Here is a 26,766-nt window from a genome sequence, read left to right on the forward strand (position 1 = left end):
TTGTAACTTGCTTAGTTCATGGGGGCCAGTAAATTATCTGTTACCTTGGTTCTTATGATCCAAATGCACGATTGACCAAAAACAGCGAATGTGGGTTACTTGCCAACAGAGATGTACAATAATCAAACAAAACATATTGTACGCACTTCTTCTATCTACTGCCTGTCACTCGGGAGTTCAAAATAAACCATAGCAAATCAGAAATGATGAGGTAGGGAGCTTAAGAATCATGTGGAAAGTAGCTCAAAAGCTCAGTGCAAAAGTACTGATTTATAAAAATTGAATCCTAAATAAAAAGTGGGAAAAAACCCCTAGAAATAAAAGCACGGAGAAGGGACACATTCTCTGAAATAATCAATCTAACTATTTTTGTCCATTATTTTTCCTAAGTAACCTGCGTTTCTAATGTCCAATAAAAATTGTATAAATTTAAAATAGCATTGAACTTTCACATAACCTGGTATCTCGGGGGCGATTCTCCAATATGGAGCCCAAGTGTTCGCGCCATCATGAACGCCGTCGCGTTTCACGACGAACAGAACTGGGCCCGGGTACGACCGGTGGGGACCAGCACGGCGCTGGAGCTGTTTACGCCGCTCCAACCTCCTTTCACGGCGCCAAATGGGCGCCGCACCAACCCGCGCATGCGTGGGGGACTTCTTTAGCGTGCCGGCCCCGACTCAACATGGCGTCGGTGTTCAGGGCCCAGCCATGCCAAAAAGTAGGCCCAGTGGGGGAGTGGCGGCCTGCCGATCTGTGGGCCCCAATCGCGGGCCAGACCCCATCGGAGGACCGCCGGTGAAGGAGCGCCCCCCCCCCGGACCGGTCGCCGAGAGTTCCCGCCGGCAGCAACCAGGAGTGAACAGCGCCGGCGGGACCCTATCGTATTGGTGCGGCCGCTTGGCCCATCCGGGCCGGAGAATCGTCGGCCCCGCCGATGCCGGCGCCACAGCTAACACTCCGGCACAAATGCCGCCGATTCTCCGCACCTCGGAGAATTGGGCGCCGGCGTCGTGGCGCAGTTGCGGCGATTATCCGGCCCGGCGCGGGGCTCAGAGAATCGCCCCCCTCATGCTTTCTAATATTTTAATTGATGTTTTTTATTTCACACTTGTAGGAACTGTCGGTAATTTTCCCACGACTGTTTCTACTTCAGGTCCACAGGTGCTGAGAGCATAATTTCTCAGTTTCTCTCTAAAACGTGAAGGCTCTCTTCCCTTAACTTTCAGTTCATTTTCTTTCCCAATTAAATTCAAAACCTGCTGGAGTTTGAAGCTGAACAGTTTTTGTGCAGTTAAGTTTCATATTCAAGCTGCTAGCAATTCCTTAAATTTTTATGAGAACATCCTGTGCCAACAATCTCTGGATTATGACCTGAGCCCCACCAGCAAATAGGCACAGGGGAAATAGATCAGTGACTTGAATGGGTGGCTCAAAATTGAAGAGAAAGGACAAGGTAATAATGCAGTGCAGCAAACAAACAAAGAACAAAGAAATGTACAGCACAGGAACAGGCCCTTCGGCCCTCCAAACCCGTGCCGACCATACTGCCCGACTAAACTACAATCTTCTACACTTCCTGGGTCCGTATCCTTCTATTCCCATCCTATTCATATATTTGTCAAGATGCCCCTTAAATGTCCCTATCGTCCCTGCTTCCACCACCTCCTCCGGTAGCGAGTTCCAGGCACCCACTACCCTCTGCGTAAAAAAACTTGCCTCGTACATCTACTCTAAACCTTGCCCCTCTCACCTTAAACCTATGCCCCCTAGTAATTGACCCCTCTACCCTGGGGAAAAGCCTCTGACTATCCACTCTGTCTATGCCCCTCATAAATTTGTATACCTCTATCAGGTCGCCCCTCAACCTCCTTCGTTCCAGTGAGAACAAACCGAGTTTATTCAATCGCTCCTCATAGCTTATGCCCTCCATACCAGGCAACATTCTGGTAAATCTCTTCTGCACCCTCTCTAAAGCCTCCACATCCTTCTGGTAGTGTGGCGACCAGAATTGAACACTATACTCCAAGTGTGGCCTAACTAAGGTTCTATACAGCTGCAACATGACTTGCCAATTCTTATACTCAATGCCCCGGCCAATGAAGGCAAGCATGCCCTATGCCTTCTTGACTACCTTCTCCACCTGTGTTGCCCCTTTCAATGACCTGTGGACCTGTACTCCTAGATCTCTTTGACTTTCAATACTCTTGAGGGTTCTGCCATTCACTGTATATTCCCTACCTGCATTGGCCCTTCCAAAATGCATTACCTCACATTTGTCCGGATTAAACTCCATCTGCCATCTCTCCGCCCAAGTCTCCAGACAATCTAAATCCTGCTGTATCCTCAGACAGTCCTCATCGCTATCCGCAATTCCACCAACCTTTGTGTCGTCTGCAAACTTACTAATCAGACCAGTTACATTTTCCTCCAAATCATTTATATATACTACAAAGAGCAAAGGTCCCAGCACTGATCCCTGTGGAACACCACTGGTCACAGCCCTCCAATTAGAAAAGCATCCCTCCATTGCTACCCTCTGCCTTCTATGGCCTAGCCAGTTCTGTATCCACCTTGCCAGTTCACCCCTGATCCCGTGTGACTTCACCTTTTGTGACTTCACCTTGAGCAATACAGGTGATGATAACCAGAGTGTGACGGGAAGGGACAGAAATACAAACGAGAATGCATCAGCAAAGATACAAGTGAGTCAATAGAAAGATATATTGATATGCGTGAAGTCAAGCTGACTGGGACAGGAAGGGGCAGAACGTTTAACAGCATTAGTGCTTCAGATTGTAACTCCATGTAAGGAATAGAAGTAGAGATTAATGGTATTGATCTAATCACCATTACCGAGACTTGTGCTCTTCTGCTGGCAGGTTTGAATTGTAAAATTGTGTGGACGTGCCGTCACCTACCCTGACGTGTGAAATTTTATAGGGGTGGTGGAAGCATCGGGTGGTCCATCTGCCCTTAGGCCTACTGAGGCCCTTGAGTGTCAAACTGATGGCCCATTTAAGGGCCTCATCCTGCCCTGTGCTATTTTACCTGCGGTGGAGGGGCAGACCCATGTCATGTAGGAAACTCAGCAATTTAAGCTGTGCGGGCAGGTGTTTGGCAAGGTGAGAGCGGGATCTCTGCAGGTCCCCTGTGGACATTGTATGCATCCCACCTCTGAATATTCCAAGGTACACAACATTTCAAAATGACAGGCCGAATTGAAAAGGAGGAGGGGCAGCCCTCCATAAAGAATGACATAAGGACACTGGTGTGAAAGGATCTTGGCTCAGGAAATTAGGCAATAGAATCTGTATGCACGGAAATTAGGAATAGCAAGGGCCAGAAAAAGCTGGAGCAAGTAGTTATATGCCCCCTAACAGTAGTTATACTGTTGGACAGAGCAATAAACAAGAAATGATTGGAACTTGTAACAAAGGCCATGTGGAGGGCTTTAATCTTCTTTATAGAATGGACCAATCTAATTGAAAAATGTGGTCTGGAAGGCGAGTTTGTAGAATACTTTTATTACAGTTTCCCGGAGTAATACATTTTAGAACCAACTCCGAATAAAGCTACTTTAGATCCAGTATTGTGCCATGAGGCAGGGTTAATTAGTAATGTCATAGTTAAATAAACACTAGGAAATAGTGATCATAATACAATAGAATTTCTTGGCGGGATTTACTGCGTAACCCAGCGTGTATTTTTCGGCAGAGGAGGCGACCCCCGCCAACAGGATTTTCTGGTCCCGCCATTGTCAATGGGATTTCCCATTGGCTGCACCCTTCGCCGCTGGGAAACCCGTGCGCCGTCGGCGGGAATAAAATACTGGCGTGAACAGCCAGTAAATCTCGCCCCACATTAAGTTAAACAACATTATGCAATTAGAAACCATAATAAAGCCAATTACAATGTTATAAGGGGAGAGCAGGCCATGGTTGATTGAGTAAATAATCTAAAAGGTATGGCAGTAAATAAACAGTGGGAAACTTTTAAAGAAAAAATTAAAAATGTTCAGCAAAAATATATTACACTGCAAACCAAATTCTCAGTGAGCAAGATCCATCCATGACTTACTCAGGAGGTTAAGGCGGCGTATAATGTTGCAACAAATAATAGCAAGTCTGAGGATTGGGAGTGTTTTAGAAACCAACAAAGGGCCACCAACAAGTTGATGAAAAAGGGAACTAATATAAAATTAGAGTAAATCTAGCAAGGAATAAAACCAGTTGTAAGAGCTTTTGCAAAAATATTTACAAAAAATAGCAACTAAAGTAAACATCAGTCCCTTAGAAGCAGAGACGGGGAAAAATTATCACAATGAATCGAGATATTGAAGACAAACAAAATTTTATTCACAGTAGAAACCATGTTGTGGGGAACCTCGGAGCTAAAAGTGTGAGGACATTCAGATAATTAATATCATCAGAGAAAACCCTCTGGATAAACTAAAACTGAAATTCGACAGGACCTGATGATGAATATCCTACGGTTCTTAGAGCAATGGCTGCAGATGTAGTGAAACGCTGGCTATTTTCCAAAGTTCCCCAGATTCTAGAAGGGTACTGGCAGATTGCATGTTAGCAAATGTAACAGCACTATTTCAGGAAGGACACAGAGCATTCAATAAAAATCTGAAATAAAAATCTAAGAAAACCATGAAACTATTGTTGATGGTTGTTAAAACCCATCTGGCTCATTAATGTCCTGTAGGCAAGGAAATCTGCCATCCTTGCCTGGTCAGAGTATGTTTTAAAAGGCATGAAAGTTTTAAATGTTGATCTTCGGAGACATGAGACCCAGTTAGCGTACAGGTACAGCAAACAATTGGCAAACCAAGTGGCTTGTTGGCTTTTATTGCAACATGATTGGAGTATAAGAATAAAGACGTCTTGCTACAATCATACAGGACTTTGGTGAAAATAAAACATGGAATACTGCGTGGAGTTCTGGCGTTCATATTTAAAGAAGGATATACTTGCATTGGATGCAATGTCACAAAGATTCACTTGATTGTTTCCTGGGATGAGCAGGTTGTTCCATGACATAAGGGTGAATAAAGCGAGTTTATATTCTCTGGAGTTTAGAAGAAAGGAGGTGATCTCATTTAAACATTTAAGATTGTGAAGGGGCTTCACTGGGTAGGTACTAAGAGGTTATTTCCCCTGGCTGGGGACTCTAGAACTAGGGATTAAGTTTCAGGATAAGGGGCTGATTATTTAGGACTGCAAGGAGCAGAATGCCTTCACTCGGAGGATTGTGAATCTTTGGAATTCTGCACCTCACAGAGTTTGGAGAGGGCGGGGGCTGGTGGGTACGGTTGTTGTCATTTTGATTTAATATATTTAAGGCTTGGATAGAAGAATTATTGGTCTTTCAGGGAATCACATGATATGGGGAACGGGTGGGAAAATTAAGTCTTGAGCTCAAGATTAACCATGATATTGAATAGCAGAGCAGGCTTGACGGGCCGCATGATCTGCTGCTGCTCCTATTTCTTACGTGTTCTCTTGCAGTGCAGTGAAAAAGGGTGAACAAAACTGAAATTAATTTTCTGTTCCTCCGCTTGTGTCTATTCTGAGCAGGAGCAGCACATTGCTCTTATTAAAGGCATGAGTGCCTCAAATTCCTTTCATAATATGCCTAAGAACATGCCAACTGCAGAAGCACACTAGTAGTTCCTGAGATGGCAGATAGGTCAATGGGATGGGGATTAGGTTAAGTTGCAAAAGAGCAGGGCAGATAATGGTTGTTGACACTGCTTTAAAACTATTTGGGAGTTCTCTTGCAGTGAGGTTAGCTAAATTCAGCTCTGACTAACTTTGGGACGAGGTCCTCCAATTGCTGCTGAACTTGTCATTAACATATTCAAGTGACTTACAGGTTAGGTGCCTGTTTTATGTGTCAGCTTGAGAAGCCTAAAAAAAAAGGCGCTACAAATTTGACCATGGGGCCAACCTTGGCACTGTTCTACTTCACCCTTATAGTTTACATCATTTGCACCTGCATGAATTGGGTGCTTTTCTCTGTGCATACCAATTTGTACGCATGCACTTCCAAATTTTCTCCAGTCATTTCTTCTAACTTAGACCCCCAACACTTATGGATTGGTTTTGAGTGTCTTCACTGCATTGCCTTCACCAATTGAATGTCTCCCTTGTCTCTCAACAATCAGAGCTGCAAGCATTATTCAAGATTAATTCTAACCAGAAAACTGTACAATTTGATCATAACTTTGTTTGATTTGTTTTGATTATGGAGTTCAACATTCTATTGGCTTTATTGATTGCTGCTCCACATTGGTTGACGTGTGTCGTGAGATCCAATCTTAATTCCCCTTTTGTCACAGAGCACACACCTGTAGCTCTGCTGCTGTCGTCAGCTGTTCTCCTGTGCCTGGTCTCAATAAATGTACCCACAACATGCTTGAACACTCCCTTATGAGTGATGTTTTTATATCATTATAACATGACATGGAGCTCAGCAGTGTGGTAGTGATCGAAATCAGATTTTGTAGTTCGCTATAGATAAGATAGATAAAAGGTTTAATGAAGAAATCCTGGTTGGAAAAATCCTTTAATCTTTAAGAGTATATAACTAAATCAAAATATATTAACCATGGAGCAGCACGGTTGCACAAGTGGCTAGCACTGTGGCTTCACAGCGCCAGGGTCCCAGGTCCGATTCCACGCTGGGTCACTGTCTGTGCGGAGTCTGCACGTTCTCCCCGTGTCTGCGTGGGTTTCCTCAGTGTGCTCGGTTTTCTCCCACAGTCCAAAGACGTGTACGTTAAGTGGGTTGGCCATGATAAATTGCCCTTGGTGACCAAAAAGGTTAGGAGGAGTTCTTGGGTTTCGGGGATAAGGTGGAAGTGAGGGCTTAAGTGGGTCGGTGCAGACTCGATGGGCCGAATGGCCTCCTTCTGCACTGTGTTCTATGCGAGTGAGGAAAAAGCTGACTAACTGAACTGATCAGATAAGACACACCATTCTCACATTTTGCAAGTTGTTTGGAGACTGCTAGTGAGTGCAAGGTCAAATAGCAGAAAAGACCCTTTGTGTTATGGAAAACTGGGCTTACATCCCAGTTCCGTTTCGATGGTAACGGCTGGTCAGCTCAGTGATAATTTCTTGTGGGAAACGTGTTTCGTTCAGACCATCATGGAAAATTATCGCGAATTGTTTATCTCTTAAATTTGACAGACAGACACTTCGGTCGAATGAAGTGAATTATAAATTAGTTAAAACCAATCACAGCTGCAAAGAGGATGCGACTTTAAAGATAGTGATCTCTTTAAAAAGTGCAGTTGTCAGGATATGAAACCACCCCTTTTTCTACTCTGGAATCATTCTTAACTAATCTCTGAAACCTATGCTCTGCTTGCTTCTGCTAAATCGCCATTTCCTTTTGTATAAATCACTGTCATTTTTAATAGTGTGTATTTGATTTGTAGAATTACAGAGTTGTATTTTAGAACTCAACCAGGGTTCCGAATAAACACAAGGGGCGAAATTCTCCTACCCGCCCCGCCACATTTCTGCGTCGACCGGCCGGTGGGAGTCTCCGTAACACCGGCTGGTCAATGGGGTTTCCCATTGTGGGGCAGCCCCACGCCATCGGGAAACCCCCCGGTGCCGGCAGAACGGAGACTCCCGCCAGCGGAGAATGACGCCCAAGAGATCCATCAATTTGAGATCCATCAGGTAGCAACATTAATTACAGGTGTGACATAGTAAGTGGTCTTAGGTCATGCTGTATGGCATAAGATGACCCTCAACATAGTGGTCTGATCAAAACAAAGTCACTGCATCGGAGAGTATTGCAAGTGCAATGTCCTGACTTTAGCAGAAAAAGTTAAGACACAATGCCAAGATAGAGCTGGCAATCTGACGGATCCCTCATGGTGAGATTGCAGCACATAGCCTGTCAGTTCAGCGAGTGGAACACTTTGTCAATTAGACCAGCACTCTGTGCTTAGTCAGGAAAGGTGAATTACCAGGGTGTGAATCGGATTGACGATGAGCGAGGGATAGTCAAACAAAAAAAGGCCATCATAAAAATCAAGCCAGAGAAGGTAGCGATTGCAACCGGTGGAGCTTAAGGGGAAAGCGTGCAAAAGTGGCTGCAGTGACGCTCATTTCAGGTACTGTAGGAGAAGGAAGATCAAAAGGATATTGTCAGAATACCCACAATATTCCCCAGTGTCAATTAGGATGCAGCTGACCTATTCAAATTCAAAATGTTTCAAAACTGAACAGAGAAATGGTTTTGTGAATCAGGTGTGTCTGAAGCAGATGAGCAAGCCATAAAAATTCACCGAGCAATTAGGAATGAAGGTCAACAGGGCCTGAACACATCTGGATTAACAAAAGAAGGGGTAAAGGATTCTCAAAAGATATGAAACTACATTGGAAGATCAGTTTAGAATATGGCAAAACTTCACATTCACTGACTAGAGTTCATGCCATTTCACCAACAGCCTACAGAATCCTTAAATCATTTTGTCAATAGATTCAGAAAAAAAAGAGTATGTATTGTGGTTTTTCAAATGTGGGCGGCACAGTGGTTAGCACTGCTCCTTCACAGCGCCAGAACCCGCGTTCGATTCTGACCTTGGGTGACTGTGTGGAGTTTGTACATTCTCCCAGTCTCTGCGTGGCTTTCCTCCAGGTGCTCTGGTTTCCTCCCACAGTCCAAAGGTGTGCAGGTTAGGTGGATTGGCTGTGCTAAATTGACCCTTAGTGTCCAAAAGTTAGGTGGGGTTATGGGGATAGGGTGAGGGAGTGGGCCTAGGTAAGGTGCTCTTTAAGAGGGTCAGTGCAGACTCGATGGGTCGAATGGCCTGCACTGCACTGTAGGAATTCTATGTAAAGCTGGCAGACAGAATTGCTGAGGTGGGGATCACATTCACTCCCATGGAAGCATTCCAGCAAGATCTGCTAGACAAGCCCAAAATGTATAGCAGTGAAGAGGTACCCAAGTATGGACGCATGTTCAGAGTGATCCTCGCAGGTCAACAAAGTTCACAGTTCCTAAGTACACCTCCAATTGTTGATGCATTCACTGGTACGCCAAGACCTAGCAAGATGTATGGAATGTGTTACCTTCTGAATGCACAAAATGCCCAGCTTTCCATCAATTCTGCAGGACATGTGGCTGAAAGGAACAGTAGCAGCAGTAGTACACTAGAACAAAGGCTGATGCAGCTACAAAGAACCATGCACCAATTTAAACAGCCTGTATGAAACGGGTCCCTTCAAGCTATATGACTGTTCAGTATCCCATCCGAAACACATACATGAACTGATTGACAAACCAAGCAATGACAATGATGTGCATGGTGAAACGAAGTGTGGTAAACACTTTTCACACCGTCTATCTTGTGGAAAATAAGCATGCCGCCATACCATCTGAAGTGTCTACCAAGATTCAAATTGCTTTCTCCAAGAAAGTTGGCCAAGATTTCACCGGGGCAAGTGCCAACATGCTACCTCCAGATTCTGAAAGACATCCACAGACATGGAAGGCTATGGTGGAAGCTACTGAAACGTTCAGCATACAACAGTTCATTAATTACATTTACAGGGTCCACCATCCTGGAGTGTAAGTACCATCAATCCCCCAATCCATCTGGCTGTCACAGATGTTCAACGTTGTGGGGATTGTAGGCTTATTGGCATGCCGTGATCTCACTTTAGTAACAATCCATGGAATTGGTCAGACCTCAACAAGGCGGATCGACCTCAAAATGACTTCTATGGCCTCCGTTCATAACTTAACATTGAAATATTCAGAATATTTTGACAAAATTGGAGCTACAGCATTACACTTGGACGAGAATGCATATCCCTCAATTGATCTGGTACATTTTGGGCAACACGAATGCCAACATCTGCCAAAGGAAACAGTGAATGATTCTACACTTGACTGTGGTGTTTTGATATCATCGCGTGTATTGAGTCTACGAAGACTCCCAAGATCTCTTTCAACTCCATCATTATCTATTTGAACGCCATTCATGGTGTATTTTTTCTCTCTCCAGGGCATTGCTTTATAATTGTTTACATTATATTCCATCTGTTATGGTTTGACTCACTCATTTTGTTTAGCTCATTCTGCCTTTTCTAAATTTTGATTACGGTGAGCCTCCTGTTTTAGAAGCATCTGCAAATTGAATTAATTTGCTTTGGTTTTCTAAATCCAAGTGATTTGATCTAAATTAGAAACTGTAGCGATTACAATACTGAACTCCAGGGCACTCTTCTCAGCGCATAACCCATTCTGACAAACTTCTCTAATAAACGGCAGCACATCCCACCTCTTGAAGTCCCCTTTCATCTGCTCCACCAACCGAGTCAAATTCGACTTGTGCAGCTGCGCCCAACCCCACATCACCTGAATGTCCAGGCATCTAAAACCATTTTAAAATGGCGTCCCAATCTTTGCTGCACTGGGGAGCTCCAGTGAACAGAGCTCCCCAGTGTACAAATCGGGGCTATGTGCGGCCTCGGCCGCGCGATCCCCATTGAGACCCCTTATGCAACACGAGTCGTGCTGCATAACCATGTGTTTCTCGGCACTGCGAGTGCCGGCAAGCATACAGCTAAACATGCTCACAATGGGACTTTGTTCTCATTTGGTTGAATCAAGCCCACAGTGTGTTCTAATGTAAAAGATGCCCATTGGTCAGAGTCATCACTCCTGGTGTGAAGTATCCTTTCCTCACAGTTTTAAAAATTGCTAATTGTTTGGGGTTTGGTCCAATATTCTAACGCCATTTGGCCTTTAGTCTTTCGGTACAGTAGCACCTCCTTTCTTGTGATCTTTGAATAAAGTGTTGGACAGACTTGGATAAAATAGGGGGAAAAGGCTAAGTTGCTGCTATGTGTATACTGGCATATGCTTATCATTGAAACTGCAACTAATGACCACTGGTCCTGATGCAAGTTTATGGTAATGGTTGGATTTGTTGGCCTACCCCATTGACCACTCAACTGTAAAGCTCATTGTTATTTCATTCCTCACACTTGAATCAGTTCATGAACAATGGCTTCAAGAAAGTCCCTGTCTTCCTTTACTGGAAGAAGTCTTACAACACCAGGTTAAAGTCCAACAGTTTGTTTCGATGTCACTAGCTTTCGGAGCGCTGCTCCTTCCTCGGGTGAATGCAGAGGAATGTTCCAGAAACATATATATAGACAGATTCAAAGCATCTTTGTCCCCCTAAAAATGGGTAAATAGGAACTGGTGTAGTCTTCCATTTTCCAAGAGTCGGTGGGGGTGGGTAGGGGGTGGCAGGTGGGGATGTCTATTCATAGAATTTACAGTGCAGAAGGAGGCCATTCGGCCCATCGAGTCTGCACCGACTCTTGGAAAGAGCACCCTACCCAAGCCCACACCTCCAATCTATCCCCATAACCCAGTAACCCCACCCAACACTAAGGACAATTTAGCATAGCCAATCCACCTAACTTACACATCTTTGGACTATGGTAGGAAACCCACGCGCACACGGGGAGAACGTGCAGAACACAGACAGTGACCCAAGCCGGGAATCGAACCTGGGACCCTGGAGCTGTGAAGCAATTGTGCTAACCACTATGCTACCGTGCTGCCCGCATGGTATTCCTTGACATCGGGACTGAACTCAGCCCGTTTCCCAACTACAAATAAGCCGGAGGTCAATTCCTGATTTATTTTTCCTAGTTGTGCTGAAAAATCTGTCAGTGAATGTAAATAACTGTTGGCAGAGAATGAAACAGAAAAAAACCCTGCTGCTGGCTCTCTGTAAAGACGCAACAGATTCACAGTTGGCAATCCCAGCACCATGACATTGTTTTATAGTTGAAGCTTTCCAAGTTGTCGATTGCTAAGGCAGATGCTGACTTTGAAAGGGCATCAATGTTATTTGGTGAAGTAAGTGACCCGCTAAGAGCTCCATCTGTCTCATTTTGCATCAGTAAAACATTTGCTTCTGCCAGCACAGTTCCCTGGTCAGCACTTAAGTTCCCAGTTCCCTTCCAGTGGTGCTCTATTTGGGTGGTATCCTCCAGCATCCACTCTACCAAATAGGAAGCTAGTGACCCCCCAAACCAGCTTCTGCGTGTAGCCATATCCCTATTCCCATCAAGACATTAACACAATGGACACCAAAGTTACTGGCTGTTGGGTCCTGTCCGAAGGTCTTGTCCAAGTTATGAAGCTGCCAGGTCTAATCCACCTAGAGGATGGAGCAGTGAAAGAGGAAGGATTGTGTAAGGTAGAGTAAAGGATGAGTAAGGCATAGGAGATGTGTCATTATGTATTTGTAAGTTAGCGCCTCTCTTGCCTTTTTGTCATTGGTCTATGTAGTGGTGGTGGTGTTCCAACCATTGTCGCTGGATCAAAATGGGGAAGCCGATTTAATTAGATTTCTTTTGGCTCAAACATAAGTCGTGTACTTTTTTTTTTTTAAAGACTGGGCTATCTCCTGTGGCACTTTGACCAAATGGGCCAAGTCTGTTGCTACTCTGTCGAGATGCATCGGGCTATGGTTAAGAAGCAAATTAGAGGTTTAACAATGGTCAAGTCCCAAGGGATCACTACAGAGAGATTACAAAACCAATATGCTTTTTGAGAATTGTATGTGAACTTGTTGATTATTTAGATTTTCATTCAGCATGATTTGATAGTGGATCTTGGTCGCTGGGCAAACAGAATATATGAAAGCGTTTACCTTTGGCAGCAAAGCTCCTCCTGCATTGCTCTGAGGCTTCAGGGTCCATTCTTTCCAGGAGGAAAAAGAGATGATGTGTCATATATTTTTCAGCATGAAATGAGGTTGCTGAAGTAATGTTGCTGTGTCCTAGTGGCCTTTCTGGGCTGGAACTATTTGGGGATCCATGGTGCAGAAAAAATGAAGATTTAGGCAAGGAACTGTTCAGAGTAACAGCAACCGTGGTTCGTGAAGTAGCTCAAAAGCTCTCCCGTGTTTGTAAACTCACAAACCAATGCTGTATACGAAGAATGATTTAAAGCAGCAACATGTGATATCTTGAGTTATTGAAGCTTTGTCACTGACGCAGGAGACCATAAACTGACATTTCATTTTAACATCTAGGTCACATCACAAAATCCAAGGATGACTGGCAATTTTCTATTAAACATCTGTCACACAGAAGAATTTAAAATTAATTTGGTTGCATCTCCGTGACAAGTGGATATTTTCATCAGCTCTTTCACTCTGATGTGATCATGACCGGTATTAGTGGCTTAGTAAACTGTTTTAAGAATATCTGCAGAATGCAAAGGCATAGTGAGATATCATTACATAGTATGAACAACAAAAGGCTATTCAGCCCATCTAACTTTCCTTGGTATTTCAATCCTCTCCCATGACCGTAAGTCATGCTTTTCCCCCTACTCTGCTTCGAACCTGAATGCTTTAAAATTTCAGATATTTTTATTTAAATCTTCAACAATTCATAACTCAAATTTTTTGGTGGCAGGCCGATCCACAAATGATCACTTTCAAAGTCTGAATAAATTACATTTTTCAAGTTGCGTTGAGTTTTCATTGCCTCAGCTTTTCAAAACCAGTTACTTTTTCCATCAGATTTCAGTGGATCCAGCAGTTGCAGTTTTCTTCCCTTTCTTTCAAGTGTTTTCTCAACCTTTAGTTAAGCTAAAAGTGACTAGCTAAATCCAGTCAAGGAACATGAATAGTTTCTGGTATACCCTCTAACCATAGTCTTGTTAGATGTTTGAAAGCGATCAGTGATGGAAGTTTTGGTATTGATGCTGAAGAAGATATGCCATCTTAAAGTAGCAAATTGCCCTTTGTTCTTCTCTCTCTGGGTAAAATAAGAGAAGCTAACAGCTCGGAGGCTGAACAGTAAAAGCATCAGTGAGAAGGAAAACCAGGTTAAACCCTCTGCTATTGCTACCGGCTTACACCACAGTAAATGCTCTAAGTACTTAATGAACATAATTATTTGTCATTAGTGTCATGTGAGTTAAGTTGCAAAATAATGGCAATTTGTCAAAAAAAAAAATGAATCTCCTACAGCAATCTGTCAACACATTTCTCACCATTTGAACAAAGCAATCCAAGTCATTTAGATGTTACAATTGATATCAATAAGGGTAGGAGTTTAAAAAAAATTTTTTTACTATGAATTCTATTCTTTGCTTTCCATCTCTACATTTTGACACCTTTATGATGAATAGTAATTCTCCTCCTTTGGGGAAGTAAGTTGAACAAATGGTGGAGATGGGATTTCAATCCGAGGAAATAAATCCTAGGAGGCAAATGAGATGATGTGGATGAAGGTCGTGGTTTGGTTGGAACCCGAACACACAAATTGGGCTTCAGCCAGTTGTTTATCAAAATAGAGAGTCTATTTTTTATTTATATTTGATTTATTGTCACATGTACCGAAGTACAGTGAAAAATATTTTTCTGCGGCCGAGGGAACATACACAGTAGGTACATAGTAGACAAAAGAATAATCAACAGAGAACATTGACAAATGGTACATCGACAAACTGTGATTGGTTACAGTGTGGAACAAGGGGCCAAACAAAGCAAACACATGAGCAAGAGCAGCAGAGGGCATCGTGAATAGTGTTCTTACAGGGAACAGATCAGTCTGAGGGGAGTGGTTGAGGTGTCTTGTAGCTGTGGGGAAGAAGTTGTTCCTATGTCTGGATGTGCGGGTCTTCAGATTTCTGTACCTTCTGCCTGATGGAAGGGTCTGGAAGAAGGCAATGCCTGGGTGGGTGTCTGCCTTCCTGTGGCAGTGGGAGGTGTACACAGAATCAATGTGGGGGTGGCAAGCTTGTGTGAGGAGTTTAATGGCAATGATATTGCCTGCTGGTAGATGATAGAATATGACAACACGTTTTATATTTGAGTTTTTTTTAATGTCACATTTATATGACCTTCAGCACAGCAAAACATGAAAGCATATTTTAAGAACATCATAAATATGGATATATAGAGTCGGAGGTCTACATAGAAAAAACTCTTCGGACCATCACGTCTGCACCGATTAAAACCGGCATGTTGAGGGTATTGCTTACAAAAGCCAATAAATATGCAACTATACTCCTGTTCGTGAATGCTAAACAATCTTTAGTCTTGATTCTATTGTGGTTAGAAATGTGCTGCAGTTTGGCACAAGTACATTTTTATATAATTTGTTTATCTCCTGCCAAGTGTTCCCATAGATTCTTGCCAGTGCAAGAGTAAAATCGGCAATTAAGTCAATACACAGCAGCAAAAAGAGCAAAATGTGTTACTCTCTGCACTATATAATTGCTTTAGGTGCTGCGAGTTTTAATTAGCAACTGGCAGAGAAATAGATGGTTGAAGCTAAATTGAACTCTGCTGTAATGACAAAAGATATGGGGCGGGATTCTCCGACCCCCCCGCCGGGTCGGAGAATCGCTGGGGGGGGGGGGGGGGGGCGGCGTAAATCCCGCCGCCCGCCCGCCAAATTCTCCAAAGGGTGAAAAGTCGGGGCGTCAAACACGCTGCCCGCCTCGGAGAATGGCAGGGGCAGGCGCGAGACAATGGACTCTGGGGCTACCCATATTCTCCCAGCCGGATGGGCCGAAGTTCGGGTCACGTCGGCGTAAATCAAAACACCTTTTTAACGGCGCCAACCAGTGCTGATGGTTGACGCCGTCCAGCGTGGAGGTAGGTCACGGCCTGGGGGGTGGCCGCAGGAGAGGTGATGGCGTGGTCGCAGTCTGTGTGTGTGGGGGAGAGGTGTGTGCGCGGCGGGGGGGGGTGGGGTGGGCTTCAGGGGGGTGAGTGCCGGGGACGGGGGTGAGTGAGTGCCGGGGACAGGGTGTGTGAGTGCCGGGGGTTGAGTGAGTGCCGGGAACGGCGGGGGGGGGGGGGGGGGGGGGGGGGGAGTGCCGGGGACGAGGGAGTGCCAGGGACGAGGGATGAGTGCCGGGTACGGGGGGGGGGGGGGGCGGGAGGGAGGTTGGGGGGGGGGGGGGCGGGAGGGAGGTGAGGGGCGGGAGGGAGGTGAGGGCCGGGGGGAGGGGGGCGGGCGGGAGGGATGTGCAGGGGGAGACTCCGGATGAGCCGGGAAACCGTGGCACACATCTGCCACCTACTGCACACCTGGCACCGCGTGGCACTGGGGGGCCGGAGTCTCACGGGCGCCGGTGGAAGCGTGTCTATTGCAGGCCATGGAGGATGGTGACAACCCGCCCTGCAATGAGCTCCTGGCTCCACATCGTTGGACGATGTCTGACCCATGGCCGCAGTACCACCATCCACCCGGACCATCCCTGCATGCGGCTGTGACACTGCAGCGCACGGTCCCGTCCTCTGCCCGGGGGGATGGTGAGGGCGGCCCAGGGGGAAGGGGGCAGACTGACCTGAGCTCGACGTAAGACCACCCCTCACACACACACTGGTGCCCAACATACATGACACCCTCGCACGCTTTGGACAGAGCACAAAGGCAGCTTCTTTAGGTGTTAAAGTGATTTTAATAACAAACAGTGCATACACATGCCCTAGCCCCTAAAACGCCACTGTGCCCTGCACCCGTGCTACTTACTCCGTGTCGAATTGTTTGGCCTTACAGGCCCTTTGACAACGCCTAGGTGGTTCCCCATACGGTACAGCAGAACTGGAGGTGGACTCCTGCGATTCCTGCCCTCTGACTCGGGATCCCTTTGGCGGCAGTTTCCTGGGGCGGCCTGGCCTAGATGGCGAGCTGCCAGCCTGTCCTGCCCGTTGCCCACCCGATGCACCTGGGACGGAAGGGGGGGGACAGTCCGAGGTGCTGCAGTGTTCCTGGATCTCCCCTACAGGGGGACCAGGGACGGGCGCCAGCAACTCCTCCTCCCTCGGGGTGCCCAATGGCCCCCAGGCCTCTACATGGGTCCCGCCCATGGTGCTGCATTGTGAATATCAATTCTTGCCATTGATTTGTGGGAAACAATAATCAGTTCAGATCAATCTGAAAGAATTGGGTTCTGAGAAGAAGTAACAATGAGAAGGCAAAATAAATAATTTAGGACTAAGGATAATCCAGAAAGAATCAAAATTATGAGGTGATGGAGAATGCAGTAGTTTCGAAATTCACTGAGAATATGAAATGAGCTGAAAGATACGAATGTAAAAGCACTTAATGGAGTAAAATGTCTTTTTGGGACACACAACTGACGACGCTTATAGCACTCTCCGCACATGGTGCCTGCTGCAACTTCTCTTCATGAATTCAGCATATGGATCCAGAAATGGGTGCAGGCCCCACATGTCTGTGTTTCAGGCCACAGAATGGCAAATTTAACGAAGGCCAAAACGCACGTATGGGTGAGGTGTGAGCCGTTTCATGTATCGTTATCACACCCATTTTATGATCATTAAACAGGTGCAATGGAATTGAATTTCTCCCCCAGTATGTTTTTGGATTAATATGCTTCCACTAAAATTGTGGGTGAAGACGAACAGATCAGAATTGGAACGCAGCAGCAGGAAATTAGTGATTAAATTACCTGAGCGATTTTTTTTTTTTTTTGTTTTTTTTTGATTTTTTTTTTTTAATTTTAAAAATTGTTTTTTAAAAAGTTTTATTGAGGTTTTGCAGAATTTTTCATAATAAAACAGTAGTAACAATAATAACAAAACAAACTAGAGTGAACATGGTGCAAAAAGAGAATATACAATAACAATTAAATAGACATTACCCCACGTGACCCAGTCTTCCCACACCATCCCAATGAAGCACTCACCACCCCCCCCCCCCCACCCCCCACCCCCACACGGATTGCTGCTGCTGACATTTAAATTTTCCCCGAGAAAGTCGACGAACGGCTGCCACCTCCGAGAGACCCCTAGCGTAGACCCTCTTAAGGCAAACTTTATTTTCTCGAGGCTGAGAAACCCAGCCATGTCGTTAACCCAAGTCTCTACACTCGGGGCTTCGAGTCCCTCTACATTAATAAAATCCGTCTCCGGGCTATTAGGGAGGCAAAGGCTAAGACGTCGGCCTCTTTCGCCCACTGAACTCCCGGGTCTTCTGACACTCCAAAGATCGCGATCTCTGGGCTCGGCACTACCCGTGTGTTAAGCACCTTGGACATTGCCCTCGCAAACCCTTGACAGACCTCTAAGCTCCGGGCATGCCCAGAACATGTGGACATGGTTTGCAGGGCTGCTCTTGCACCTCGTACAACTGTCTTCTACCCCAAAAAACATGCTCATTCTCGCTGCTGTCATGTGTGCCTGGTGGACCACCTTAAATTGAATTAGACTGAGCCTGGCACAAATTGAGGAGGAATTAACCCTGCCCAGGACCACTGCCCACAGACCCGCTTCCAACTCCTCACCTAGCTCCTCCTCCCACTTCCCCTTGAGCTCCTCCACCAGGGTTTCCTCAGCCTCCTGTAGTTCCTGGGACATATCCGACACCTTCACCTCCCCCACCCAGGTGCCGGAGTCCACCCTGTCCTGTATCCTCAGTGGGGGCAGCGCCGGAAAGGCCACTACCTGTTTTTTCAGGAAGGCTCGTACTTGCAGATATTTCAAGGCGTTCCCTGGCGGCAGATTAAATTTGTCCTCTCGTGCCTTCAAACTGGGAAAGCTTCTGTCTATGAACAGATCTCCCATCCTTCTGATGCCTGTCCTCTGCCATCACCTGAGAGATGCACCCCCCCCTCCCACACCCAAGCCTGTTTTTCCTGAGTGAATTGGGCTAAAATCATCACCTATATTTCAATTGTTTCCCTACAGGACAGAATAGTCCTGCAGGAATATTGAGGGAAATCCATTCATGCTTCTTATTAAATGAAGAACTTGTGTTTAGGTAGCATCCTATAGTTATGAGAAGTGTTCCTAAGATGCATAAAATGGAGGAAGTATATATTTGTAGTCGTTAATGTCAATGAAGGCAATGGCACAAGGTCACACATGCAGCAGTGAGGTATACAACCGGTCAATCTGTTTAGTTTGTGTTCCTTGAGGATACATTTTTGCCAGGATATATCTCTGCATAGCTATGAGCCACATGTTAACACTCTTTCCTCAAAAGTCTGACGACCACAGATTGAAACCTCATTCTAAGACTTGAGTCTATTATATAGGCTAATTCTTCAGTGTTGCACTCCTCCTTCGTGGCCTTAGAATTTAATGTACAAGTGCTGGCACATAGTTCTAACCTACTCCAAGTCTGGTGAAAGTTGAGCATTGACCTCCATAATTGATCATTCTTTCCTCTGTCACAACACCCAGCAGAATGGATTGTGGATGGCGCCTTCTGAGTCAGCTCACTCTCTCTTAAGATTGTGTAACTCCAGAATGTTATTTCTTGAATATTATCCAGTAAATGGTGTGTTTTTACCACTGCAACATACTTCAAACATTGAACCGATGATCAATCAAAGTTTGGAGAGTTGGGGTTTGGTCGGAATGCAATATTGCTGCTATCCTTGGTGACTTTGTGTATTTTGTGTAGTAAATGTTGCAAGACTTTTTTATCGGTTAATGTTTTAAAGTTCAATTCGGATTTCATTTAGAAAATAAGTCCTGCTGCCTTGCTTTCCATCCTGTTCTAGGAAAAATACAATGTCCATGTGATCAAATGTCAACTTTGTAAATGGATGTTGAAGTGATTTGTCTATTCTTCATCATGTCATCAAATCTGTCATTTGTATGCATACATTCCGATGAGTAAATACTGAAAATTCTGCAAGTGATTTGAAAATACTGTTTTGATTTTTTTTAAACAGCTTTATTCTGTCAATTTATTGCCAGCATGTTGCAGTAGCATCAGCCTTTGTGGATCATTTAATTCATACAACCATTATGCTGCTGAGATGTTACCCACAGATATACGGGCTGGAGTGAACAGCAATCTTACCAAAGGTTTCATGACGACTCTGCCGAACTGTGTGTCCCACTCGAGTGGGGTAGAATGGAACGTGGGTCCCATGTTCCATATTCACAAGGGGTCTTGATTTGTAATTAATTAATTTGAGACTCCTGTCTTAGCCAGTAGCAAATACGTGAAATTAAAATGGAGAATTGGACAAAATAGCGCTGCACTGATTGAACTTCACTCCTTTCCCACAGACCAGGGTGCAGTTAAAATTTTCCCCACTGTGTTCTATTAGAACATTAATCATCCAGTTGCACAAATTGTCAAGTGCTGACTAGAAATGGATCAATTTAGGTTCCTTGTTCTGTTGTGATGTTTTAGATTTAAGAGGAAAAAATAAACACCACAATGTATCCTTTATTTTCTTTCCAGGTAAATTCCGTCACAGAGCATCAATTCTTCACAAACTGGCCAAAAACAAATGTCAAGTAGATGATGGTGTGAAACCCAATGTGACTACTAATCATGCAGGTAACTCTTTGTGCTTAAAAAATTAAGTCATGCGCCACAATGAATACTCACATGTCAATGCCACATTATCACTATTCGTTCAAATGCTTTTGTTTTCACTACAAGTGCTCTTGAAATTCTATTCAAGTGTACATGACAAAAGCATGTTTTTCCCCCTCATTCTACCTGAGCTGTCTTACCAAATCAGAATATGACGATGAGTACTGTCACTTCACAAATTGTTTATTGATCTGCATTTAAAATTATAGTTTGGTTGTGTACTTTAAACAAGCAAATGTCCTTCAAAAGCATTTCAAGGCCAAATAAAAGTGTTATACAGTGTTGCATCCTGACTTAGAAATACAAGAACAGGGAAGGACCAGAAATACAAGAACAGGGAAGGACCGTGTCATCCAATAAACCTGCTCCACCATTTTGTTGGTCATGCCAGCATCTATTTTTATCACAATTCTCTGCCATTTCTTCAGAACTGTTGACATTATTTCCCTATTTCAACACTTCAGTTGATCTCTGATCTATTATCTTTTGCGGCATCATGTCCACACTTCTTTGTTTGAGGACTTGCTTATAAAGAGCTCAGCTCAAATTTTGATTGTGCTTTCATCTCGTAAATTCCCTTACTAGAGAGAATCTCCATTATGTTAAACACCTCAAATCTATCAATGCGCACATTATATAGTGTAAAAGTACAGTGTGCACCATTTGTATTTCCTCTTGCTAAGCTCTATCTGGATTTCTCTTAAAGCAGTGCTTTGTTCAATATTTCAAAAAGCATATATTTGGAGACGGGCTGTAAGTGGGCACTATAATGGGTGGCACAGTGGTTAGCACAGATGCCTCATAGCATCAGGGACCTGGGTTCAATTCCAACCTTGGACGACTGTCTGTGTGGAGTTTGCACATTCTCCTCGTGTCTGCGTGGGGTTCCTCCAGATGCTCCAGTTTCCTCTGTGCAGGTTAGGTGGATTGGCCATGCTAAATTGTCCATTGGTGTCCAGGTTATATAGGGTTACAGGGATAAGGCAGGAGAGTGAGCCTGGGCAGGGTGCTCTTACAGACTCGATGGGCCAAATGGCCTCCTTCTGCATTGTTGGGATCCTATTCTACGACACAGACTATTTCATATTAAAATAAAATCCAATCCATCTTTAAAACTAGCATACTATATTTGCTTTATTAACCTTTCATGGCGATAGGTCTAACAAAAGAGTTTTTTTTACAATTGTCATTATGTATTGAATTACAATTTCTAATTTTGATATTTCAAGACCTTGTATGGATTTGTCAGCTGCCCTACACCTGTTTTGCGACACATTTTGGGTGGCAGAGGGTGCAACATTTCTTGGGAGCACTGTCTGCCACAGCCCCACCTCACAGTGCATGCTTCCCCCTCACACCGCACTCCATCCTCCATTTCCTGTTTTTACACCCAGTGGGTAAGAGTTGAGGAAATTAACCCGGGGTGTTTTAGTACTTTAATTCATATCCCTCACAACGCCAGACCAACTTTTGCTCAAAGCGGAGACAAATTATTACAAGGCAGTGCATTCTGCGCATAACCCGGTTGACCACTTGTGTGGGACCAGCAAGTGTGATCTCTCCAGCAGGAGGTCTGGAATAGTGCAAAGGCATGCAACTGCCTAGCTGCTTTCCCCAAAACCTGTTCTGCTGCTAAGTGCCTCTGGTTTGGTGTGATATTAGGTGGCTGACCTGGTCTGCATTAAGATGCTGGGGGTTGAAATCCAGGGTGTCACCAGCCCACATAATTTTTCGAGAGCCTGAGGGTATCTCCCATTTCTCCAGGGCTCATAAACAAGTTCTAAACTTACTTTTTTGAGGACTAACTATTCTGAGCACCAGATTTTGAGTACAAAATTGCGCCAGCAGCTTTCATATGTCATAGGGTCCCAGTTTGCATAGGTTGGTGATGAGGTCATCCTCATTATAACATGCGTTAAAATAGCTGCAAAACTGCTGGCAGATTTACACTATTCCTTAATTTGCTTAACACGGCCGCCCCTTTTATTTATGTTTTTAAGAGTTTGCTGGAGTTGTGTGGTAGTCTGTGTAGAGGTATTATGGTACCTGGTAATGCTGGAACACCATTGGTAGATACTGTATGTTTTCCTATTGGTCAAGCTGTATGGTAGCTCTGCCCTGCAAGGCGGGGTATAAGAGCACGTGCCGCCCCAGCAGCCTTCATTCTGTACCTGAGCTGCTGGGGGATACATCTAGCTTATTAAAGCCTTCAGTTCGACTACAACCTCGTTTTAGTGGTCATTGATCGTGCATCAATTTAATAAGCTAGATTTAAAAGGATGGAGCTCCGAATCAAGCCGGAGTGTCTGCAACTCAGCCCCCATGCGGCGAACTCAGCGGCAACCTTCAAGCACCGGCTGGCGTGTTTTAAAGGGTGTCTCGGAACGGCCGAAAACACACCCACAGGAGAACAGAAATTGCAAGTCCTGCACTCGAGGGTGAGCCCGGAAATTTACACCCTCATCGAGGATGCGGACGACTTTGATGCAGCAATGGAGCTGCTAAAAGAACATTATATTCGCCCGGTAAACCAGGTCTACGCCCGACATCAGCTAGCAACGAGGTGACAAATTCCTGGGGAATCGCTGGAAGAATTCTACCGTGCGCTCCTGGTGTTGGGGAGAAAATGCAGCTGTCCACCAGTTTCAGCGAGCGACCACACAGAACTTTTGATCCGGGACGTTTTCGTGACTGGTATGCTGTCCTCCCAAATCCGCCAGCGATTGCTGGAAAAAGAAACCCTAGGCCTCAAGGAGGCATGGGCTCTTGCAGGCTCTCTGGATGTGGCCTCCCGAAACGCCTGCGCTTACGTTCCCGACCGCGCAGCAGCCCCCTGGGCAGCGTGGAACCCCTCCGCAGCCTACCCCGAGACATCTCCCATCCCCCACAAGCTTGTGTTGCAAGGCGGCCTGGCAACCTCGGGGTGCCCCGCTGCTACTTTTGCGGGCAGGCCAAGCACCCCCGGCAGCGCTGCCCGGCCCGCGCATCCACCTGCAAGGGATGCGGTAAAAAGGGCCACTTCGTGGTGGTATGCCAGGCCCGTGCGGTCGCCGCGGTCTCCGGTGGCGAATGCGGACCGCCACCACAACCCTCTCCATGTCCCCGTGTGGCCAGCGGGCGCCGCCATCTTCCTCCTCCAGGGCCACGTGCGGGCCCCGGGCGCCGCCATCTTGTCCCGCGGACACCACGTGCGATGGATGGGCGCCGCCATTTTGTGCACCCCCAGCCATGTGCGACCAATAGGAGCCGCCATCTTGGATGGACTCCCAGGACCCCAGCACGGCTGACCGCACACCGCCCGAAGAAAACACTCAACTGCTGCGATTAGCCTCGGTGACCCTGGACCAGTCCCGGCCTCGAACACTCTCAACTGCTACAACAACAGTACTAATCAATGGGCACGAGACGTCCTGCTTAATTGACTCTGGGAGCATGGAGAGCTTCATACACCCCGACACGGTAAGGCGCTGTTCTCTCCTCATCCACCCCGTTAATCAAAAAATCTCCCTGGCCTCCGGTTCCCACTCAGTAGAGATAAAAGGGTTTTGTGTAGCAAACCTCACGGTCTAGGAACAGGAGTTTAAAAATTACCGACTCTACGTCCTTCCCCATTTCTGTGTGGCCACACTTCTAGGGTTAGACTTCCAGTGCAATCTCCAAAGTCTAACTTTCAAATTCGGCGGCCCTATACCTCCTCTCACTGTCTGCAGCCTCGTGACCCTCAAGGTCGACCCGCCTTCCCTGTTTGCGAACCTCACCCTGGATTGCAAACCCGTCGCCACCAGGAGCAGACGGTACAGTGCCCAGGATCGGATCTTTATTAGGTCAGAGGTCCAAAGGCTACTGAGGGAAGGAGTCATTGAAGCTAGCAACAGTCCCTGGAGAGCTCAAGTAGTGGTGGTAAAGACCGGGGAGAAGCATAGGATGGTCATCGACTACAGTCAGACCATCAACAGGTTTACGCAGCTGGACGCGTACCCTCTCCCCCGCATATCCGACCTGGTAAACAGGATCGCGTGTTACAAGGTTTTCTCCACGATGGATCTTAAGTCCGCCTACTACCAGCTCCCCATCCGCACTAGTGACTGCAAGTACACTGCCTTCGAGGCAGATGGGCGGCTCTACCACTTCTTAAGGGTTCCCTTCGGTGTCACTAACGGGGTCTCGGTCTTCCAGCGCGAGATGAAGCGAATGGTTGACCGGTACGGTTTACGGGCAACGTTCCCATATCTCGATAATGTCACCATCTGCGGCCATGACCTCCGAAAATTCCTCCAAACCGCAAAGATCCTTAACCTCGCGTATAACAAGGATAAAAGCTGTTTAGCACCGACCGTCTAGCCATCCTCGGCTACGTAGAGCGAAATGGAGTTATAGGCCCCGACCCTGAACGCATGCGCCCCCTTATGGAGTTCCCCCTCCCTCACTGTTCCAAGGCCCTGAAGCGCTGCCTGGGGTTTTTCTCTTACTATGCCCAGTGGGTCCCCAACTTTGCGGACAAGGCCCGTCCCCTGATCCAATCCACAATTTTTCCCCCGTTGATAGAGGCCTGCCAGGCCTTCAGCCGCATCAAAGCAGACATTGCAAAGGCCACGATGCACGCCATCGACGAGACCCTCCCCTTCCAGGTCGAGAGCGACGCGTCTGACGTAGCTCTGGCGGCCACCCTCAACCAAGCGGGCAGACCCGTGGCCTTCTTCTCATGTACCCTACATGCTTCCGAAATCTGCCACTCCTCAGTCGAAAAGGAGGCCCAGGCCATAGTAGAAGCTGTGCGACATTGCAGGCATTACCTGGCCGGCAGGAGATTCACTCTCCTCACTGACCAATGGTCGGTTGCTTTCATGTTCGATAATGCACAGCGGGGCAAGATAAAAAACGATAAGATCTTGCGGTGGAGGATCGAACTCTCCACCTATATCTACGAGATCTTGTATCGTCCCGGGAAGCTAAACGAGCCTCCGGGTGCCCTGTCCCGCGGCACATGTGCCAACGCACAAGTGGACCGCCTCCGAGCCCTCCACGAGGACCTCTGCCACCCAATGGTCACTCGCTTCTTCCACTTTATCAAGACCTGTAACCTGCCCTACTCCATCGAGGAGGTCAGGACAGCCACCAGGAAATGCCAAATCTGCGCGGAGTGCAAACCGCACTTCTACAGGCCAGAGAAAGCGCACCTGATAAAGGCTTCCCGTCCCTTTGAACGCTTCAGTATGGACTTCAAAGGCCCCCCCCCCCCCCTTCACCGACCGCAACACTTACTTCCTGAACGTGATTGCCAAGTACTCCCAGTCCCATTCGCCATCCCCTGCCCCGACATGACCGCAACCACCGTCATAAAAGCCCTCCATAGTATCTTTACGCTGTTCGGTTTCCCCACTTACATGCATAGTGATAGTGGGGTCCTCCTTTATGAGAGACGAACTGCGTCAATTCCTGCTCAGCAAGGGCATCGCCTCGAGCAGGACGACCAGTTACAATCCCCGGGGTAACGGACAGATAGAGAGGGAGAACGGAACGGTCTGGAAGACCGTCATACTGGCCCTACGGTCCAGGAATCTCCCAGTCTCCCGCAGGCAGGAAGTAATCCCGGATGCCCTCCACTCCATCCAGTCACTGCTTTGTACCACGACCAACCAAACACCTCACGAATGTCTCCTTGTCTTCCCCAGGAAGTCCTCCTCTGGGACCCCGCTCCCGACCTAGCTGGCAGCTCCCGGACCCATCCTGCTCCGAAAACACGTGCGGGCGCACAAATCGGATCCGTTGGTCGAGAGGGTCCATCTTCTCCACGCTAACCCCCAGTACGCCTACGTGGCGTTCCCCGACTGCCGGCAAGATACGGTCTCCCTACGAGACCTGGCACCCGCCGGATCCCCACGCACATCCCAGCCACCAGTCCCACCCTCCCTCCCACTGGTGCACCTTGCAGCTGCCCCGTTCCCAGGAGAATCGGTCCTTCCGCCGGCCCCGTCTAGGGTCCCCCACCTATCAACACACCCCGCAGACGCTCCCTTCCCAGGTCAACCGTTTCCCCCACCAGCGCCGTCTAGGGGTGTCGAAGCTGCCACAGAGATCGAGGCCACGCTCCCGGAGCCACAGACGCCCGAGCCTCCACCGGCGTCACCACCAGAGCTTTGACGATCACAGCGGACGACCAGTGCCCCCTATCGACTGATTGCTTCATTTTGAAGTGTATATAGTTCATTGTGAATCTGTAAATAGTACGACAATAAGACAAAAACACTGTACGGAGGTATTACGGTACCTGCATAACTACATTTTCTACCACGTTACCATTTTGTAATATCAAGCCACCACCCCTGCGGGACTCTTTTTTTTTTTTTTAAACAGGGGGTGAATG

At 46.5% G+C, this 26,766-nt stretch overlaps 1 protein-coding gene across 5 annotated transcripts in view; it reads left to right on the forward strand.

Annotated features, from left to right (window-relative positions):
- The window catches only part of slc24a2 (solute carrier family 24 member 2), a 397,942-nt gene that overhangs the window by 280,031 nt on the left and 91,145 nt on the right, over positions 1–26,766 (forward strand). For all 5 annotated transcript variants that reach the window (XM_072516936.1, XM_072516938.1, XM_072516939.1 and 2 more), the window contains one exon: positions 20,265–20,363. In XM_072516936.1, the coding sequence (XP_072373037.1) occupies positions 20,265–20,363 (99 nt within the window). The remainder of the gene's footprint in view (positions 1–20,264; positions 20,364–26,766) is intronic.

The sequence above is a fragment of the Scyliorhinus torazame genome, chromosome 9 (genome assembly GCF_047496885.1).
Source record: "Scyliorhinus torazame isolate Kashiwa2021f chromosome 9, sScyTor2.1, whole genome shotgun sequence".
Classification (NCBI taxonomy): domain Eukaryota; kingdom Metazoa; phylum Chordata; class Chondrichthyes; order Carcharhiniformes; family Scyliorhinidae; genus Scyliorhinus; species Scyliorhinus torazame.